The 21,282-nt window shown below is 51.1% G+C and overlaps 1 protein-coding gene across 5 annotated transcripts in view; it reads right to left on the bottom strand.

Moving 5' to 3' along the window:
• UNC13A (unc-13 homolog A) overlaps window positions 1-16,600 on the bottom strand; it is a 69,496-nt gene extending 52,896 nt beyond the window's left edge. For all 5 annotated transcript variants that reach the window (XM_024994792.2, XM_024994798.2, XM_024994796.2 and 2 more), the window contains exons 1-7: window positions 16,494-16,600; window positions 7,074-7,103; window positions 6,383-6,482; window positions 4,228-4,345; window positions 2,499-2,622; window positions 1,721-1,794; window positions 817-871 (exon numbers count right to left, since the gene is read on the bottom strand). In XM_024994792.2, the coding sequence (XP_024850560.1) occupies window positions 817-871; window positions 1,721-1,794; window positions 2,499-2,622; window positions 4,228-4,345; window positions 6,383-6,482; window positions 7,074-7,103; window positions 16,494-16,515 (523 nt within the window). In that variant the 5' untranslated portion in view covers window positions 16,516-16,600. The remainder of the gene's footprint in view (window positions 1-816; window positions 872-1,720; window positions 1,795-2,498; window positions 2,623-4,227; window positions 4,346-6,382; window positions 6,483-7,073; window positions 7,104-16,493) is intronic.
• Between the last annotated feature and the right edge of the window lie 4,682 nt (window positions 16,601-21,282).

Genomic DNA, 21,282 nt, shown 5'->3' with positions numbered 1-21,282 from the left:
AGACTATAATTTTCACTTCCCCATCTCAGAGGACTTGGAGGGCGCTTTAAGGAGAAAGACATCTCCTAGATCTTTGAAGACCTGGTCTGGGGGCATCTGAGTGTCTACAGGGCCAACCAAGGAGGATAAACACTCTTGAAAAGTCCAGCCTTTGGTGAAGGAGCAGTGTGTAGAGGAATACAGTGACCATCATCATCATTAAGAGATACAGCACAGTGGAAAGAGAAGACAACTTGGAGTCCCTGGAACCTGGGTTCAAACCCGGGCTCTGCCTCCTGCCACGTGTGTGACCTTGGCAAGTCACCCCTCCTCTTGGACCTCCACTTCTTTATCTAAGAAAATAGGAGCCTGTTATACATGTGTCGGCAGGACTGTCTGTCTGCATCGTCTGACTGTGGGCTGCTTGGGGGTCTGTGCTGGCCTCAAGAAAGTTTGTTGAATGAGTTATGGGTCCTCATCCAGGACCTAAGGAACGGAACTGAAGACTCTGCAAAATGCTTTTCAACCCTCTAGATGTCCTGCATTCTTCCAAAAAAGATCAGAATGCGGGGGGCTATCAGATGCCCCTGTTTCAAAGAGAGGAACTCTAAGGATCAGACAAAGACCCTGGCATGCCAGTGGCCACATGGCAAGGCAAGATTCAAACCCAAGGGCCAGATCTTTTCCTCTTTCCACTACACTGTGACTGGATTCTGCTCACTCTTAGGACCCGTATCATTGGAGGGGAGTGACCCATTCATTACAGAGCACAGTCATGGGGTAGAGGAAGGATGAGAGTTTCATCTGGTGCCCAGGAAGGAGCTGAGAAGTACTTACAACACTGATTGCTGGGAACAGGAAGAGGCTTGTCTTGCTCATCCTGGAATGAATACTGTGGGGGAGGGAAGGAGAGAGGGTTCATCTCAGTGGGCTGCCAGAAGCTGTAGCCCTCTGTTCTCTTCCCTCTTGACTTTCCCTGCCTCCTAAGTTCCCTCTCTCTGGAGGATGATACAGCTGTCCACAGAGGAAGAGGGAGAGAGATACACAAAGACAGTGAGAAACAGATATAGAAAAAACAGAAAAAGAAACACAGACGAGGGGAAAACCCAGAGGGGAATGAGAGAGAGAAGAGAGAACCCTGAAGCGGGGAGCTAAAGAAAGGAGAAGGTGAGAGCTGAGTTTGGACAAAAATTACTAACAAGTGAGTGATACTCCCTCTGCCCCCTGCCTCCCACTAAAGAATGTTCTAAACTTGCCTGCTCTTTCTTCCCTGCCCTTACCTTCTGAAGACTGTCTTCCGGGCCACACTGGGTTTTTGAGCTGTGAGAATACAGAGCCCAGAAGAAGGGGGATGGCAGGGAAGAACAGGTACGGGGGCAAGGGCTGGTGGGAAAGGCAAATTTTTAAGAAAACCTGAAAGTGTGACTTGAGGAGTTGAGGGGTGAGGGGCAGAAAGGGGGTTTTAAGAACTGTAACGGGGCCTCTGCATCTCCTTAAGAGTATTTAGTAAATATAGAACCTCAGTCCATTGATATCATCACGTCCTTGGTGGGCTGTCTGTTCCTTGACGCCATCATTGGCTTGAGACTGGACCACGTGAATCACAGAATTTAGGCAGGTTACAGAGTTAGAGACACAGACACAGGGGAAGACAAGTGGAGAGAGAAATAGAGGGTGGAGGACATGGGGAGACAAGGAGAGAGAGAGGAAGGAAAGAGAGGAAGATGATGCCAACGCTCACCTCATCCTGGTCCCGCATGGCGTTCAGCTGCTCCAGCTTCTTGGCCCAGTAACGGGCCTCCTCTTCTGGGATGTCTGGAGGCAGAGGCCTGGCTGTGAGCCTGGGAGCCCCTCCCTGCCCCTCAGCCTCCATCCAGTGTGTCCTGCCCGCCTATGGGGCTGGTCTCCAGTAAGTGGGGAGAGAGAACAGGAGAACAGAAACACCCCCTCCACCATGCCACCCAGAGCTGCCTTGGGAATGAATGGAAGACAGGAGAGGAGGCGCACCCTAGCATTAGGGGATGGGGATGCCATGGGTTCTTGGAAGGATGACATGGGAGAACTGAGCTGCTTCCAGGAAAGGTAGAGAGGCTTCTCTGTGTCTCTGCCTTTGCTCATCTCTACATCTCTCTCTGATTCTCTCTTTGTCTTTCTGCCTCTGTCTGTATCTTCTCCGTATCCAGCTCACTGCTGCAGCCTAAGACCTCACCAAGGGCCAGCCAGGACAGCTCATATCTGAGCCCCATAGGTTGAAAAGCACTGGCAGCCCATTCGTGACCTGCAGGAGCTGGAGTGTGCTCTGTACCCAGCAGGCACACATCTCTGCTGACTATGATCTGGGAGACTCTCTTCTGGGGAGGGGGAGCCTCATCCTCAGAATGAAGGGTCATCTGATGAGATCAGGCACGTTCAGGAAGGTATGGCTATAGACATGAAGGGTTATCTGGATCCACCCAGGCCTGGTCATTCTCCTGGGGCTGAGCAAGTGTTCCTCCCGACGCCTCCCCAACCACACTCACCTAAGGGCAGCTCAAAGCGGGTGTCGAGGAGGATGCGGTGGAAGGTGGGGTCCTTAGTACCGCAGATCTCGCTGTCTGCCATGATGACCTGAGAGTCCAGGGTCAGCCACTCTCCAGGACCCTCCTGCGGGGTGGTGGGGTGACAGGGGGTGGGGTCCCGCGTGAGGCCAAGTGAGTCACACACCTGCTGTGCATGGGCCAGCAGGCCTCTGCCCTCACGTGCCATGCCTCTCTCCCTTCATCTCACCCTTAGGCCAAGAACAGGGCCACATCCTCACTTCAGATAAGGAAACCAAGAAGAAGGGTCACAAATTCAACGCATCATGGTGAGTCTGGGGAACCCAGAGAGAGGGACCAGCAGGGTCAGGTAGGGGTGGTCCCAGCCTCGCACAGCGCTCATCCTTCCTGAGGGGTCAGCTTCAGATAGAAGACCTGATCTTACCACCATCCTGGGAGGAAACCCCCCGAGTGAATGAACCAGTCCCCCTTGATTCAGGGAAATGAGCTCTTGAGCAGTGGGGTCCACTCTGAACCTCAGTTTTCATCTCTCAAAGGAGACTGATGCTCTGTAGCCCCAGGGAGAGGCTGGCAGGGGTCAGGGGAGCAGTCCAGGGTCCCCGGCCATAGGTCGCAGTTGTCCCAGATGACAAGGCCCTCCTCATGCTTGGGGGGAGGGGTCACTGAGGACATTGTGGTTCAGCCACAAGGCTTCCTTTTGGAATTGCTTGCCTGGACTATTGCACCCCTTTCTTCCCTTTCCATTCACTCATTAAACAATAAACCCTCCTTGGTGCCTGCTCTAAGCCTGGGCCATACTGGGCAATCCCTGAGAAGCCCACAGTCACAGAGTCTGACACAGACACTCCCAGCACCACAAAGCCACGGGAAGGCCAGAAGCAGGGAGGGGAGCTGAGGGATTCAGGCGGGGCTTCCTGGAGGAGAGGACATTGGAGCTGGGCTTAAGGGTGATGGAAAGGAGGACACTTGAAACCCAGAGAACAGCGTATCTGAAAGAAAGCTCAAAAGCCATCTGTGGGACCCGTGAGGAGTGTAGGTTGCGGTGTGGGGGAAATAAGGCTGGCAAAGTTGGTGGATGCCATCTGGAAGGCCTCCCAGGGTGATAGGCAGGGAGGGCAGGATAGGATTCTAGGGGTCAAGTGGAGGGGGTGAGATTTAAGGCCAGGCGGCTAGAGAAGGAGGCCAAGGTTATTTTCTAGTACTTCTCTGGGACGGCTGCAACCTCCCTCCCGGATGCCCACCTGGGCACAAAGTGCTAGTTGCTCACAATATCCCTTCTCCTCTCTTCCGTAGGGATACATTTCTAGTGGGGCTGTGCAGCTAAAGACTGTATTCTCCAGATTCCCTTGTAGGTAGGTGGGGCCACATGCCAGTTCTGGACAATAACATGTGAGTGAAGTGCCTTGAGCAGTTTCCAGTTTGGGCCCTTGATTAGGAGTGCAAACCCCCTCCCTTGTCACCTTTCCCTCCCCTGACTGGAATGCAGATGCAATGGTAATCCTTGGCCAGCCATCTTGGGCCATGAGATGGAAGCCACATGGGGAGAAAGGCAGAATGACAAGACGGAAGGACTTTACAGCCTGGTGACTGGAGCTGCCACAGCCACCCTGAACGCCTATGTGAACATTGTCAGGAGATGGAGAGAGAGGCCTGTCTCGTTTAGACCACTGGCCTCTAGGCCCCTCCCAGGCACTCCTGTCCAACCACTCACTTCATTGGACTGGCGGATGGTCCGCAGGGGGATCCACACAGTGCCCACCATCGTGTCCCAGATGAGACCCTTGTTCCACACCTCCACTGTCAGCCCCAAATCCAGGCGATTAATCTCACTGTTGAGAGAGGACAGAAAAGTCAGTTCAATAGCCTTTGGACACACGACCAACTGGAATGCAAACCCAGGTCTGAATGAGTGCCAGCCAGGAAGGTGACACAGTAGTTCTTGTTCTACAGAGGGAAACTGAGGCCAGAGGGCTAAGTTACATGCTTAGGGTGTCACAGCAGAATCAGGATTCCAAGTTGGGAAAGAAGGAGTGGGGACAAGTATTACATGTACCTTCAATTCACCTGGCCCTTCCTCTAGCCCTCAGACCCTGAGAATGCTGGTTAAGTGAGGAAGAGGCTCCAACACCCTCCATGGCTCCCTATTACTCCCATGATAAGGGCAATTCATCCTTCCCAGTGTCATCCCTCTCCAATCATACGGGGACACCCTTAAGCATATGAATGATCCCACCTCTAAGCACTTTCCCTGCAGGAAATGTAGAGATTTGGGGGGAAAATCTTCATGAATGTCCAATTCACTGAATCTACCAATTTACCAAAGATTCATCTTAAGGAATGTTCTCCTTGAATATACCTGGTCATTCAGTAACTGGCTTTAGGGGAAGTTGAGGACTATTGTTTCCCTCTCCCTTCACCTTTCCCCTAAATTGTAGGACTAGCACCTTCCTCCCCTTCTCTAAGTGCCCCCTTGCTCCAGAATCCCAACTCTGGATTCTCCCATGGCCTCCCACAGTCTCCAGCCAGCCTCTGCTCAGGGGTTGAGGGCTGCCTGGGTCCCCATTCCAGCTCTGCCAGCTAGAGGCTATATGACACTGAGCAGGTGGCTTTGCCCCTCCGGTCCTCTGTTCCCTCATCTGTAACATGAGGATTGTGTTAGCACACTCTCTCCCAGGGCTGTAAGGCAAAACTGATTTAATCAACACCTTGGAAGAGGTCACGGCAGATGTTGGCCATCATCAGAGTAGGAAGGATGTAATAGGAGGTCTTCCTAGAGACTTCCCTGATGGCTCAGATGGTAAAGCATCTGCCTACAATGTGGGAGACCCAGGTTCGATCCCTGGGTCAGGAAGATGGTCTGGAGAAGGAAATGGCAACCCACTTGAGTACTCTTGCCTGGAAAATCCCATGGATGGAGGAGCGTGGTAGGCTACAGTCCATGGGGTCACAAAGAGTCGGACATGACTGAGTGACTTCACTTCACTTAATAGGAGGTCGTAAGTGGCTCCAGGTTGAGAAGAGGGTCCAGATCATGAATTCATTCAGTTCTTAGACAAATATTTATTGAGCATCTATTATGTGTCAGCCTCTGTGCTTGGCATGGAGGTCACAGGGACAGAGACCAATAGGGCGTTACCCTCTTGGAGGTCATAGTCCAGGGGAAGGGGCCAGAAATGTATCAAATGTCACACAAATGGATAAAATTACAATTGATGGTGAGGCATGACACTACTCTTCAATTACAGTTTGAGGGTGGTGATCAGAGGGGACTGCCCTGAGGAGGTGACACAGTTCAGACCCAAAGGACCAGAAGGAGCCAGCTGGGATGGGGAGAGGACAAGAGCAAAGGTCCTGCGGGCAGGAACAAGCTGGACATGTTGGCAGAACCATGCAGAGGTGAGTGTATCTGGGGCAGGTGAGCCAGGAGAAATGGAGCACATACTGGTGTGAGGTCACAAGGACCAGGTCTCGGGGGGCTACAGGGAGGGATATGGGCTTTGTTTCGAGGTTGATGAGCCACAAGCCAGGGGCAAGTTTGGAGAGTGGCAGGATATGATTTGCAGTTTTAAAAATATCCCCCTGGCTGCCTGGAGGAGAACAGATTGCGGGAGGCGGATGGCAGCAGGAGGCCAGGGTGGAGGCTGGCGGGCAGCGGGGACTTGGCTGCTGGCCTCGGAGACAAAAGCAAGTGACTGGATTCGAGAAGCGCTTCAGAGGCAAAGCTGATGACTGGACAAGGGGCTGAAGGAGGAGGGAGGGGAGTCCCAGACGACACCCGAGTGTCCAGCTGTGCCTTGTGGGACCAGTGACAGGCCTGACTGTGCCAGGGGGTGAGGCCATGCAGGTTCCAGTCACTGCAGACTCACAACATGAAATCCTGCTCCCAGCTGGGCTGGCTGCCTCGGACAGCGATAGTCGTGCTTTTGACATTCTGCACCTTCAGGGTCACGTAGGTGTTGAATTTCTCTGTGGCAGTGAAGGCAGATGTCAGTGCAGGGGCTCAGGCACCCCCCTGTGTCCCTTCCCAAGCTCTCAGTGACCCCACTATGATCCCCAAGGGTCTGTGAGTTCTGGGGGCCACCCCAGGTCCAATACACTGGGGTGATTCTGTGCCTCCCACCCCCAGGTCAGCCCCCAGAATCCCACCCCAGTGCCTCAGAGCACACCAGGGTGGGGCCTTGATGCAGGGAGACTGGGAATTTGGGGATGCCTAATCCTTATGCTTAGAAATGATGACGTCCAATATCCACGGACATAAGAAATTTCCTTTACCTCTCTGAGCCCCAGTTTTGTTCCCCGTAGCCTAATCTAAGAGTCCCTGCCCTATCTCTTAGGATCCTGGGAAGCACCACTGGCTCAGGGTGAGCCCTATTCCCATTAGGGTTTTCAGGGGATGGTCGGGAAGACTGCTGGGGGACCCCGAACCAATTCCGATGCTCTCTGTGATGCTCGCAGACGTGCAGCCCAAGTTCCCCATCACTGGCTCAGACACCCTCCCTCATCTCTCTAAGAGACAGACAGGCAACACAGGACAGGACAGGAATAGAGGGTACTTACCTTGGGCACCATCAAACTTCGCTTTTTTGACTGTGGAGAGAGACAGAAATAGGGAAGGGAGACGGGGAGAGTGGTGGGGAGGAGAGAGACAGAGAGACACAGGAAAATAGAGACATAGTGAGAGAGATAGAGAGAGAGACGCAGAAAGAGAGAGAGAAGAGAGGCAAAAAACAGAGCAAAAGAGGCAGATAAAGAGACCAGATTAAAAAAAGAGAATAATAAAGACAGAGGCAGAGACAACGAGAGGGAGAGAAATAAGGAGAGGAGGGAGGCAGGGATGAGTGGGAGAGAGAGAAGTCATCAGACAGATGAGCACAGGCAGACCTGTGACGGAAGGAAGTTTGGACCTTGGGAATATTCTCTGCCCCACCCTCCTCCCCATCAAATTTCCCCAAAGCTCCCTCCCTCCCTCCAGTGGTGACTTTACTCACAATTGAACAAAGATTCAAAAGAAGAGACCTCCTACAGGAAGCCCTCCAGGATTTCTTTAGAAGGAGCCAGGGAGTCGGGGAGAAGGAGGTAGAGGAGGAAGGAGAATCAATCTCCAATGATTCCCATCCCCCAGTTAGATTAGTGAGACTTCTCCCCTAACTGTCCAGCTCAGTGTGTCCTATCAAATGCTCCCAGGGTTTAAAGTCCAGTATTCAAAAGGGATTGGGAGAGGTGAGAAAAATCAACCCAGAGAGCTGAAGCTGCAGTATACATAGAGACATCCCAGTCCTGGCCAGGTAGGTTGTTAGTTTGTCCAGCCCTACTTGACTGTGAAAGGCGCAAGCCAGACATACCTCAGGGTCCCAGGTGGTCCAGTCTCTTCATATTTTACATAAGCCCACAGCCCCAAGTGATTCAAAGCAATTTCATTCATTACTGGACTTTCTTACAGGGTATTAAACTTTCACTTTCAATATCTCCCAGATTCTATATCTGCCCTCAATGTGTTTCTCTACCATTACTCTCTACTCCCACCCAAAAGCTGCTGCCAAACTGAGGCCTCACTCCTGGTTTCTGTATTTCCTTTTCCCTTTAAACTTTTCAAGAGACTATTTTTGTTTGAGCAAGCAATCATGCATATTTTACAAAATCCAAAGCAACCCAAAGATTATACGATGAAAATGAGGCTCTTTCTACCCCAGTTCTCACTATCCCTCCAGGATGCAATCAACATTAGCTGTTCCTCGTGGGACTGGAGACAGATAGTCCATGCATCAGCAGTTGTGTGCATGTGTGTGCTATTTCCTACACAAATGGTAACATTTCATACCCTCTGCATGTCTTGAAGAGTGTGTGCAAGTAAGTTAAAGGATAAATTCCTACAATCAGAATTGCATTTCTATTCTTTCTCCTTTTTTTTTTTTTTTGAGAGTCAAGTTCAGCCTTTTTCCTTGCAAGTACAATGGCCTCCCATCTGGGATTCAATCTCCCATAGGGATTTCATTTCTCTGTCCTCACCACTTGAATTTCTTTCTCAAAGAAGTACCTGAATGGAGCCAGTGAAAAGAGAATTCCCATCAAGGGCTGGGGAAGTAGGGTGGCTCTAAACACTAGTCAGTAAATACTACTTGTTCCCATTGCAGATCGACTGTGGGGGTGGGAACTGGTGCCCAGAAGCACTGAGTGAGCTCCCCAGAGTTGCAGAGCAGAAGAGGGAATGAGCGCCTTCCTATACCAACACCACCATCACCCTAAGACCCAGATTTTAAATGCAAATGCCCACTATACCTGGATTTGGTTTTGGAAAGTAGAAGGCAGATAGAGCCCTTGACTGGGCATTAGGAAAGTTGAGCCCTGGTTCAGCATGGAGTCAGGTGGAGCTGGATTCAGACTATGGTGCTGTGTGACTCTGGGCAAGTGAAACCCCCTCTATGGGCTTCCATCTCCGTCTCTCCCTCTCTGTCTCTTTCTTCCGCATCCAAAATCTTCCCACTTGAGGCACATAACTGCACATGCAAAGTTCTCTCTCCCACAAGGTCCCTCCCCCTGTCCCACATGCCCCCTCTCATACCCTCAGCCCCACCCGGACTACAGAGAGCCCACCCACCTAGCCCCTCACCCCTGGGACTGAGTGAGGCTTAGGGGCACTTAGGACTGTGCCCAGTAGGAGCTCCAGGCCTCCCTCCTGGGGGAGCTTCAGCTGGCAAACCTAATGACTCTGTAATGGGGGAGGAGGGTGCACGGGGAGGATGGGGAGGGAGAAGGATGGGAGAGACACAGAGGCTCAGAAAGGCACACACAGGGGCATCAACAGGAGAGAAAGGAAAATGAGCGAGAAGAAGTGAGGGGCGATAAGACATGAGAATCAGACAGACAGAGACACAGAGAGACAGAAAGAGACACACAGATTTGCACTAGGGAGGGCAGGCAGGGGAGATGCTGCAGAGAGGAGAGGCAGGGTTGGGAAAGAAAAGTTGGGAGCAGGTACCAGAGTGGGGTAGGTGCCTGGCCCTGGGAGATCAGAGGAGCTCACTGGTGTCTGACCCAACCTGGGTCCCTGCAGTTCTAGGAGGGGCAGGTCTCAGAGGGGAAGCAAGTTGTCCAAGGTCTGTCCTACATCCTCTCCTCCAGGAAGAAGGTCTCTCCCTGCTCCCTCCTTCCAATTCTGTGTCTCTCCACTCCTGTCATCTTTCTGTCTGTCTTCTTCCCTTTCTCTCTCTGTCTCTGTCTCTCTTGTTCCTAGTCCCTCAGTCGCTCTCCCTTCCCTTCTCCCTAATCCTTTCTAGGCCAGAGGGTAAAGGGCTCAGCTGGGGTCCACTGGCAGTGGGAGATTGTCAGAGAGCTCTAGCTCTAACAGCAGGGCCCCAGGCCCCTTCAGAAAATCCAGGGTGAGGACATCAGTGTTGGTTCATCATGGGGACTCAGAGGGAGGAGGGTCAGACTCAGGGTGGGAGATGGAGTTCAGAGAAGAATGGAGAATCAGAGAAGGGGGTTCAAAGTAGGAAGCTCATGGCGGGGGAATAGGGTATGAGGTAAGGAGGAGGAAGGTAGGGGACTAAGGGATGGGGGCTCAGAGAGCTGGAGGCGGCTCACGATGGGGGAGGGGACACAGGAAGGGGGAGGGGAATGGAGGGGCTGGTAGCCTGGGGGAGGGGCTCTGTAGGAAGAGAGGGCTTGGAGGCAGGGGCTCCGAGAAAGAGTCACGGCTCTCTCCCCATCTCTCTTCCCCGTCAGCCAGCGAACCGAGTCATTGTCATCACATCTCCACCCCGCCGCCTTCCTCCTGCCCACGGTATCGGGGTCACCAGGGCGGAAGCGCCGCCCCTCCTTCGCGAGCTCCTGGTCACAAGCACCGGGCTATTTATAACGTGGGCGCCGAGGGCGTGAGCTACGCGACCGCGGGGAGTGCTGAGTGGGGGAGGTGCCCACCGACAGGCGGGCTGGAGATACCGCGTCACGTCCAGGTCAGCAGCCTGCGGACTCCTCGGTCCCTGCCCACCCCACCCCCCAGCGCCCATCGGCGCTGGCTGATTAATGTCGTTGCACAGGCAGTTGTTGCCGGGGGCAGAGCCGGTGGCGGTGGGAGCAAGGCATTGGCACTGCCAGGCTCTGGGCCTCAGTTTCTGTATCTAGAAAATGGCCCTGCTTGGTCTCAGTTTCTTCTTCCTTTCTCTTCTGTCTTCTCCCCTTTCTTCTTCATTATTAGCATTACCATTATTATACTGTTGTTCCTATTATTATTACCATCACTAGTATCTTTATTATTTGGTTGAATTTTAAGTGTACCCTGGATGCGGGGGAATAGGGTATGAGGTAAGGAGGAGGAAGGTACGGGACTAAGGGATGGGGACTCAGAGAGCTGGAGGCGGCTCACAATGGGGGAGGGGACACAGGAAAGGGGAGGGGAATGGAGGGGTGGGTAGTCAGATGCACAGGTTCTGTGTATCACTGAGCCATCCTCAGGCCTGAGAACGCACTGGCCTAGATGACTCTGGATTCTAATTGAGATAGACTCCAGTCCTTGGGGTCCATTAACCTGCCAGGCCTGGTAGTGGGAGTGGAGGAATAGAGAGTTCCAGCCATCAATGGAAGCGGCTAAAAGCCCACCCACAGGAGGTTCTTCCCTGATAGCTTAGTTGGTAAAGAATCCACCTGCAATGCAGGAGACCCTGGTTCGATCCCCTAGGTTGGAATGATCCCCTAAGGAAGGGAAAGGCTACCCACTCCAGTATTCTGGCCAGAGGAGTTCCATGGACTGTATAGTCCATGGGGTCGCAAAGAGTCAGACACAACTGAGCGACTTTCACTTTCCAAAAGCCCACCCACAGGAGGTGCTTATTGGGTGTCAGAAGACACTACACATGGTAGAAGGGAAGCATACAGAATTCAAAACTAGATTCTAGGAAGTCTGGTATTTAATATGCAATGTTTGTAGCAGACATGGGCTTTGTGATGAGGACATTGGTCCCTCTGACTTGGCATCTGGGAGAGAATAAATGAGGACTCTCATCATCCATGGACAGAAATAAGCCAGAACCCAATTGAAGCCATAGGTGAAAAAAACACACCAAGAACCTTGACAGATAGTCAGTGTTGCTTACCAAGCACCACTTAGAACTATGTCTGGCATATAGTAGGTGCTTATTAAATACTGGTCATTGAAAGAATGACGTCATTGCCTCCTCCAGTAGTCCAGCACTGAGAGCGGGTCCAGTGACGCGGAACCGTGCTGTCCACGGTGCTGAAATCTATGGCTCCTCTCTGAACTGTCCGTGGTGCTGAACTTTTCATCCCTACCCAAGTACTTCCAAGAATTGGTACTTCTTTTGCCCCCTCTGTGTATCACTGAGCCATCCTCAGGCCTGAGAACGCAGTGAGCTCTCAGGAAATGTCCTACACTCACGGAGCTTTTAGTCCCCATTAATAAAAACACCGTCATTGATTTTTCCTGCCTTTGGCTCACACTTATTGAAACTTTCCAGAAGCCATGCATCATGCCGGTATCTCTCCATGCCTCATCTGACTGGAGAGTTCCAGTAAATCTAGGCAGTGTACGCTATTAGTGTGCCCATTCTACAGATAGACACACTGAGGAATGAAAAAGTTATGGGACTTTCCAGGAAGTGGTGGATTTGGGGATTCAAACCCAGGCCTTCTGGACTCAGGATGTCCTGGTCGGCACCTCACAGGTAAGTTGATAAATCTAAAAATAAAATAAATTCACAGAGGAAACCCATTGTATGCAGGAGGAAAGTGAGGTGCAAGATAGGTAGATGGATGAGACTGCAGCCCTGAAGATGAATCAGAGCCAAACCCAGAGGCAGCCTAAGAGGGTGGTAGAAGCAAATACCCAGATGCAGTTCCCCCACCCCCTGGCTGGATGGTATCAGAAACAGGGCAGCAAGAGGCAGAGAGATTTGTGAAGGCTTCCTGGGAGAGAGGCAGGGGAACAGCCATGATGAATGGGGAAATCATGATGTGTCTGTTTACTGAGTGGATGAAGGAAAAGGATGAACCTGAGACAGATTCTCACCCCATGGCAAGGACTTAGGTGTCTCCAGGTCCTGAAGGCTGAGGGTAGCCTTGACCTTCACCCTTCACTCCTAGTAGACTGTGGAGTCAGGCAGCTACACCTCTGACTCTGTGGCACCAGGCAAGTTGTTGAACTTCCATGAGCCTCAGTTTTCCTCATCTGTAATATGGGTTGCTCTGAGGATTAAAGTGGGGAATGGGCATAAAAGTCCTAAAAACTATGCCTGTGGAATGCTGGATAGGTGGAACTTGTTGTAGATATCATCAGTTGTGAGGCAAACTCACCTTCAAATGCATTGTTAATTTATATGCAACATTCAGTCATCAAATATTTATGAAGCCTTTTAAACACTGAGTGGCCTAACAAAATGCCACAAGGCATATAGGGAGGTCTGGAACCAAAGTACTACCATCATGTTTTTGCATATGCCCTCCACCTAGAGCAAGATCTCTCTTCTCAGTTTCCCCTCATCTTCTGAGACACAGGCAGATGGTGATGATAGGAATGGGGTAGGCTTGCCAGAGGAAAAGGGCCATGGAAACCCTTCTCCTTAGCTCCCCATCCCTCCCAATCTGACTCCACCAGCATGAGGCCAGGAGTAAGGCCAGGTTCTAAGAGCCAGGACCAGTGCCTGGCATATAGTGGGTACTCAATGCTTGCTGAGTAAATATATGAATAAATTCACAAAGGAGTTAAGTGGCACTTGCTATTAGCAGCCTCGGGACTCTGCCAAGACTTAGAAAGTGAATTAAGGTTGGGGAGGGGCAATGGGGCTCTACATAATGAAATGAGAGGGGACAGAGGCCAGGTCTATACAGGGTAGTCTCCCATATGTAAGTTCAGGATATGCACACAAGAATTGCATTGTGTGTGCTTGAATGTGTATTTGCTCATTACCAGGGCAGGCAAGTGAGTGTACATGAGTGTGTGTGTGTACATGTGTGGTGGGATAATTACACATGTGCACCATCTGAGTGCAGGTGAGGGCCTGCACATATGTGCTGTGGAGTGGGGTGTGGCTGTATGTGGGACATGCTGGTGTGAGCTTAGGTATGTGCAGGCTTTTGAGTGATATCTTAAATACAAACACCTGTTGTGTGTGTGTGTGTATGCACTATGCAATTGTATAGCATGTGTATTTTTGTTTACTTGCATACACGTGCAGACTCCTCTGAAGCTACATATACTAGTGTGTGTGTGCGTGCAGCATCAGCCACCTGCTCAAAGTGACAGCTTTGAAAGTCCAGGGAAGGGTTATCATGTGTGTACATATATGGCCTTGGCATGTACTCTTGTGTACATGTGTGTCTTTTGTGATTTGGGCCCTAACAGGTATACATAGGTACAGGACTGAGTGTTAGGGCATGTGTTGATATTTAGGTGACATGGATACTATAAACATGCATCAAACATGTGTGGATATATCTGTGTGTGTGTGTGTGTGTACAGATACACATGCCTGTATCATGGGGACCATGTCCGTGGCACAGACTGTGTCCAGTGTATATGTATGTGTGTGTCAATAGGCATGCAAATCTGCACATGTGTCCATGAATGCACAGTCACAGGCACATGGTCTTCATAGAGACTTGGTGAATCCTAAGCACTTCTGTTCACACAAGGCAGGCAAGCCTGAGCATGGATGTACTGGCCCCAGTGTGTGCCGGTGTGGGCAAACATGGGTGGGTCCCTGGGTCAGGGGCAGGTATTTCCTCAACTCTGAGGATGAACTCAGATCCAAGGAAAGCCCTGATCTTTCCCCCTTCCCCCTCAGCCTTAAAGACGTCCCACTCTGGGCATCACCCCCACTCCATTCAGCAATTCTTTCTCTCCCTGCTTCTCCCTGTCACCCCCCACTCCCCCCCCCCCCAACACACAGCCTTTCCCAGCATCAGCTGTTCGTGTTACACCTCAGGGCTCTACTTCCCACCTCATCCCCTTTCTTACTCCTCCCAGCGAGCCCCCTCTACTCTGCTGACTCCTTCCCTATAAGTTCCACAAAGTCATCCAATACAATTCTTTCTCACCCCTCTTATTGCCTCCGCTTCACACCACCCCTGTAGCCAAGACTCCAGTTTGCATCAGAGTTAAGGGTGAGATTTCAGAGAAGAGATGGGGCTAGGGGGCAGAGGAGAGTGAGCTTGGAGGAGTCAGCCAGGAACCCCCATTGACCCCCTCCTCCAGGGCTATCCCCTCTCAAGTGTTAGGCAGTTCAGAGGAGGGGAGAGGGGCCAGTAGGGGGTTTGGATGTTCACCTCCCCCTCCCCTTGGGCCTAGACTGTGAGGGATGCATGGTGGTCTGCTCCGCCTCTCGACTCTCCTAACTCCTTAGGTTAAGGGCTGAACGAGTTGACTTTTGATTTTACCGGCCCTTCGCCCACCACCAGCCCCGCCCGTCAGGAATGAGTTCAAGGAAAGGAGGCACCTGTCCCTTTAAGAACACCCGCGTCCACGCCAGCACAGCCCCGCGCTAGCAGTACACGGGAAGCCACCGCGGCGGGGAGCGGGCGGGCGGGGCTGGGTTTGTGAATGGAGAGTCACAGCACAGGGGGAGGGGAGAAAGGGGGAGGGGCAGCGGGGGCGGTTCCCGGCTCCTGGGCCTTCCCACCAGGGTCCAGAAGGCCGGGGTTCATCATCCTTCTCTCTCTCTCTCTCCCCATCTCTAGATTTCTCTCTCTCATTCTCTTTCACACACACACACACACACACACACACACACACACACATCACACTCCGGGCTGCCTAAGGTGTCCTGAAGCCTGCTGGCTCAGGCTTGGCCAATACACCTCTTCTTCCACCTCAGCCTTCTGGAAGGGAGTAGAAGTGAGGGGAGGTGGACCTCGGTACTTAAAACCCAAGATTGAGCTCTCTATAAGCCTTGAACCCTGGTTGGGCCACCACCCCCGCCGCCAAGGCCCCCTGCTGAGAACTCAGGAGTGCCCCAGGCGCCTTGGTCCAGGTGGGCTGGCTTCTCCCCTACCCTGCCTCAGGGGTGCGGCGGCGGGTTTGGGGGGGGGGGGCGGAAGGAGTCATGGCCCTCCGGAATCTCTCACTCCACCCACCCAAACGCAGAGCGTGGGCCTGGGCGTGGGCCTCGGTGCAGATGGCGTTCTGGCCCCAAAATAGCTCCACCCCACCTCTCCCTTCCTCCCTCCCTCCAGCGCAAAGTGGGTGAGGTGAGGATGGGCCGTGAGGGGTGCAGGGGGCTACTGTACTTCCAAGGGGTCGGCTCCCTGCGGAGAAGGTCGGATAGGTGTTTGTTCCGTGGGGCCAAAGAGGGCTGAGAGGGTGAGGCCCTCAGGCGACTCCCCCAGCCCCCACTAGGGAAACCAAAGAGGTAACTGGAAAAGCGCCTCCAGACCCCTCCATCACAGCTCTCTTAGGATGCTGGAAGGGGTCTCCCCGGCCTCCTCCCCAAGTCCGCTCCACTCCCAGGGTGAGGAGTGCCTAGAGCGCACCGGTAGTCCTAACAGTCAAGCCCCTCTACCCAAATCTTACACGCCCAGGGCTTGGAGACCGCTCCCCCTGCACTCCTCCGAATTCCGAGGCGGGTCCGCAGCCCAGCCTACAGTCCAAGACTCCTTCCAAGGACCCTGCAGGATTCATTCGAACTACAGCTCCTTCCACACGAACCCTATAATAACTTGTTCAACACAGACAACCCAGACTAGACCGTTTCCAGATGGAGCCCCGAACCCCTGCCCGCGTCCACACGGGCCTCCGCGTTCAGCCATGTCCACACGACCCCAACAGGGGCAACCAGCACCCCTTGAGGGCCCAGCTGTGTCTACATGGATCACCTTCTCAGGCACCCTGACTTCTCTACAAGGGCCACCCCCTCATAAGTCCAGCCGCGTGTACGCGGGTCACCCCCTCAGGAGCCCAGCCGCATCCACACGGACCCCGAGCCCAGTTAGGGTCCACATCGCTCCCCGTCCCGCAGCCTCGCCTCCTACCTCCAACGCAAAGCAGAGACATGTCTCCAGAGTCGCCGGCGGGCCGGCTCTGTCAGGTCAGGTTTAGCTGCCGCTGGGGTGGGGCATGGCGGGGGCTGCAGCCCGCGCTCGCTCAGCTCACGCCGGGGCCCGGCCTCCGCCGCCGGCCATCTTGGTTCAGCACCGGGGGCGCGGACAGCTCCTGACGTGGTGCTGATGTGAGCCTGGCGGGCGGAGCCCACGGACGCCTGATGGGGCGAGGGCGCAGCGAGCTCGAGGGGTGGGGGTGGGGTTTAAAGGGCCGGAGCAGGTGGGGGCTGAGGGCGGCCACCACGCAGATTCCCTTCTGATTCTACGTGTTTTCGCTTCTCCTTTAGCCCTCAACCTCAAGATCTTGGCTGTCTCTCTGCTCTTTCTGAGTATCTCTATTTCTCTGTCTCTTTGCCTCTGTCTCTCTGTTCTCCTCTCTGGCTCCCGGTCTCTCTCGGTAATGTGTCTCCCTCTGTGCCTCTGTCCAGTCTCTCTGTGTCTCTGCCACGTCCTGTTTAGGTCTCTCTCTGTGTCCCTGTTTTGCTCAGCCTGTGGATCTTTGCACATACTTGGACTGGATTCCATCCTTCACTCCCTTGTGTAACTGGCAACTCCTATTCATCCATCAATGCCCAGTTTGAATATACCCTTCTCCAGAAAGCCTTACCTAATTCCCCCAAACTGAGCCCTGACTTCACCTTTCTGGACTCCCCTGGATTCCAACTCTTCCTCTGGTTGGGCCCTGACCCCAGCATAGCTCTGCTCACCATCTCTCTCCACACATCTGACCCGGCAGTTCCAAGTGAGCTGGTGGCCAACAAACCTGTTCACTCCGTAATGCCAGTACCTAGAACAGTCCCAGAGGCTGAGCCCCAGAGAGTCCCCAGCCCCCAGCATACATGAAGGAACTTCATCAACACAAGATGTATATGGAGTTAGTGAAGCCTGTGTTCAAAACCCAACTCTGCCTGTAATCACCAGCATGACCTCAGACAGGTCATGTGACCACTCTGCCTCAGTTTCCCTGCCTGTAAAACAGAGGTAACAGGAACTCCTTCACAGAGTTGCAGGATATACTGTATAAGTTAACACCTGAAAGCACTTGGGATAGTAATGTATAACATTAACCATTGTTGTGATTCTCATTGCCTTAACATTTTTTATTCCATACCCATTAACCATAGGTAAGGACTTTGTTGTTGTTCAGTCACTCAGTCGTGTCTGACTCTTTGTGACCCCATGGACTGAAGCACACCAGGCTTCCTTGTCCTTCACCATCTCTCAGAGCATGCTCAAACTCATGTCCATTGAGTCAGTGATGCCATCCAACCATCTTGCCATATCATCCCCTTCTCCTGCCTTCAATCTTTCCCAGCATCAGGGTCTTTTCTAATGAGTCAGTGCTTCAAATCAGGTGGGCAAAGTAGTGGAGCTTCAGCTTCAGTCCTTCCAATGAATATTCAGGATTGATTTCCTTTAAGATTGACTGGTTCCATCTCCGTGCAGTCCAAGGGACTCTCAAAAGTCTCCTCCAACACCAGAGCCCCAAAGCCTCAGTTCTTCAACATTCAGCCTTCTTTATGGTCCAACTCTCACATCAATACAACTGGAAAAGCCAAAGCTTTGGCTATATGGACTTTTGTCGGTAAGGTGATGTCTCTGCTTTTTAATACGCTGTCTAGGTTTGTCGTAGCTTTTCTTCCAAGGAGCAAGCATGAGGAATAAGGAGCAGCAATGACAGGTGCTTGAATACAGAACAGTATCATCACAGTGGAAGATCCTGTGGGCCGCTGCCCCTCCCCAATCTATTGTCTCGGCTCTGAAGGATGAACTATGTTGAATTTGTTTTTCATTCTCCTACTTTTCCTCATAGTTTTACCACATATTTATCATGGTTCCGGTTTGTATATTTTTTACTTGACACAACTAGAATGAAACTCACATTCTTATAACTTTGTGTGTGTGTGCAACATGATTTTACTGATATTCATCTGAGTTTCTGTGGTTAGCTGTAGAGCATGCATTTTCACTGCTGTATAGTATTCCTCTGACCTATTACATTTTTATTAAAGTATTTGTTTATTTAATTATATGGAATGCAGGATCTTAGTTCTCCAACCAGGAATCGAACCCATTCCCCCTGCAGTGGAAGCGAGGAGTCTTAATCCTGGATTGCCAGAGAAGTTCCTGATTAGTACATCTTTATCTACCTTCCAGTTGGTGAACTTTAAGGTTGTTTGCCCACTGGGATTATCACAAACACAGCTTTTATAACCATTCTCAGAAATGTAGGCTGGTACACGCGAGTAGTGATAGCTTGATCATAAAACACCTACATACTTGGCTTCATGAAATAATATTCAACTTGTTTTGATGTGGCTTCAGCAATCTACATTGCAATAGCATCATATAAGCATCTGACTGTTCCACATCCTTGCCAACACTTTGAGTTGTCTGGGTTTTTGAATTGTTCCAAAATAGAAAGGGTGAAATGGTGCCTCATTTTGGTCTTGATTAGCTTTCCGATTGCTCATAAAGTAGAACACTTTATGTAATTTTTTGGTTTCTTATGAGGGTGAAATGCCTGTTGAAGTCTTTTATTTAAAAAATACGATGGTCTTTTCCTATTGATTTGTAGTTATGAATCTGTTGTTGGTTTCATGTGTTGTAAAAATCTCCAATTTTGTGGCTTGTTTTTATTCTATTCATGGTGTCATTTTCTCAACAGAAGCTCTTAATTTTTAAAATAACCTTTTTATTTTGGAAAGATGTTGGATGTATAAAAAAGCTGCAGAAGTACAGAGCTCTAAAAAGCACAGAGCATTTCTGCATATCCTTCATCCAGCCTCCACTAATATTAACATCTTACATATGGTTACAAGGTACATCATACTCAGTTGCTCAGTCATGTCTGACTCTCTGTACCTCATGGACTGTAGTTTACCAGGATCCTCTGTCCATGGAATTTTCCAGGCAAGAATACTGGAGTGGGTTGCTGTTTCCTACTCTAGGGGATCTTCCCGACCCAGGGATAGAGCTTGCGTCTCTTGCATCTCCTGCTTTGGCAGGCAGATTCTTTACCACTGTACCACCTGGAAGGCCCTACAAGATACATATGTCAAAACTAAAACATCAACATTGGCATTTATTATTCACTTATTGTTAACTAAATTGCAAACTTTATATTTCACTAGTTTTTCCACTAATAGTCTCTTTCTGGTCCACGATCCAATCCAGGCTCCTGTGTTGCATTTAGTCATCTTATCTCCTTGGTCTCCTCCTCTCTGTGAGTTTCTTTTGCCTCATTTTTCATGGCCTTGATAATTTTGAAGAGCACTGGCCAGGTATTTTGATGAAAACCCCCTGATCTGGGTTCATCTAATATTTTCTCATGATTAGACTGGGGTTATCGGGTTCGGGAGGAAGACCACAGAGCTGGGGTTCCCTCCACATCATTTCATACCGGAGGTCCCTGATGGCCAATGATGTCACAGAGCATGTTAATTTTGATCACCTGGGTAAGGTGTTATCTGCCAAGTTTATCCACTCTCAAGCTATCGTTTTCACCTTTCCCTGCTCTGTCATTTGTAAGCAAATCACTAAGCCCAGCCCAGACTCGTGGGGAGGGACACTTACTCCTTGGAAGGAAAGTTATGACCAACCTAGATAGCATATTCAAAAGCAGAGACCATACTTTGCCAACAAAGGTCCGTCTAGTCAAGGCTATGGTTTTTCCTGTGGTCATGTATGGATGTGAGAGTTGGACTGTGAAGAAGGCTGAGCACCGAAGAATTGATGCTTTTGAACTGTGGTGTTGGGGAAGACTCTTGAGAGTCCCTTGGACTGCAAGGAGATCCAACCAGTCCATTCTGAAGGAGATGGGCCCTGGAATTTCTTTGGAGGGAATGATGCTGAAGCTGAAGCTCCAGTACTTTGGCCACCTCATGCGAAGAGTTGACTCATTGGAAAAGACTCTGATGCTGGGAGGGATTGGGGGCAGGAGGAGAAGGGGACGCCAGAGGATGAGATGGCTGGATGGCATCACTGACTCGATGGACGTGAGTCTGAGTGAACTCCGGGAGTTGATGATGGACAGGGAGGCCTGGCATGCTGCGATTCATGGGGTCGAGAAGAGTCGGACACGACTGAGCGACTGAACTGACTGAACTGAAGTAGTGAATGGAAGTGGTGAGTGGAAGTTTCTAAGAAGCTCTTAATTTTAAATTCCTTTATCTTATTGTCATAAAATAATCACAAAATTTACCATTTACGTATATTAAAGTGGACAGTTCAGTGGCATTTAGTATAGTCACAATGTTGTGCAGGCACTACTCAGTTCAGTTCAGTTCAGTTGCTAGTCGTGTCCGACTCTTTGCAACCCCATGGACTGCAGCACGCCAGGCCTCCCTGTCCATCACCAACTCCCGGAGTTCACTCAAACTCATCTCTATTGAGTCGGTGATGCCATCCAATCATCTCATCCTCTGTCATCCCCTTCTCCTCCTGCCCTCAATCTTTTCCAGCATCAGGGTCTTTTCAAATGAGTCAGTTCTTCGCATCAGGTAGCCAAAGTATTGGAGCTTCAGCTTCAGCATCAGTCCTTCCAATGAATATTCAGGACTGATTTCCTATAGGGTGGACTGGTTGGATCTCCTTGCAGTCCAAGGGACTCTCAAGAGTCTTCTCCAACACCACGGTTCAAAAGCATCAATTCTTTGGTGCTCAGTTTTCTTTATAGTCCAACTCTCACATCCATATATGACCACTGGAAAAAACAGTA

The sequence above is a fragment of the Bos taurus genome, chromosome 7 (assembly GCF_002263795.3).
Source record: "Bos taurus isolate L1 Dominette 01449 registration number 42190680 breed Hereford chromosome 7, ARS-UCD2.0, whole genome shotgun sequence".
NCBI classification, from domain to species: Eukaryota; Metazoa; Chordata; class Mammalia; order Artiodactyla; family Bovidae; genus Bos; species Bos taurus.
Note: the sequence above shows the minus strand (reverse complement) of the source record. Positions and strands in the feature narration are given on the sequence as shown.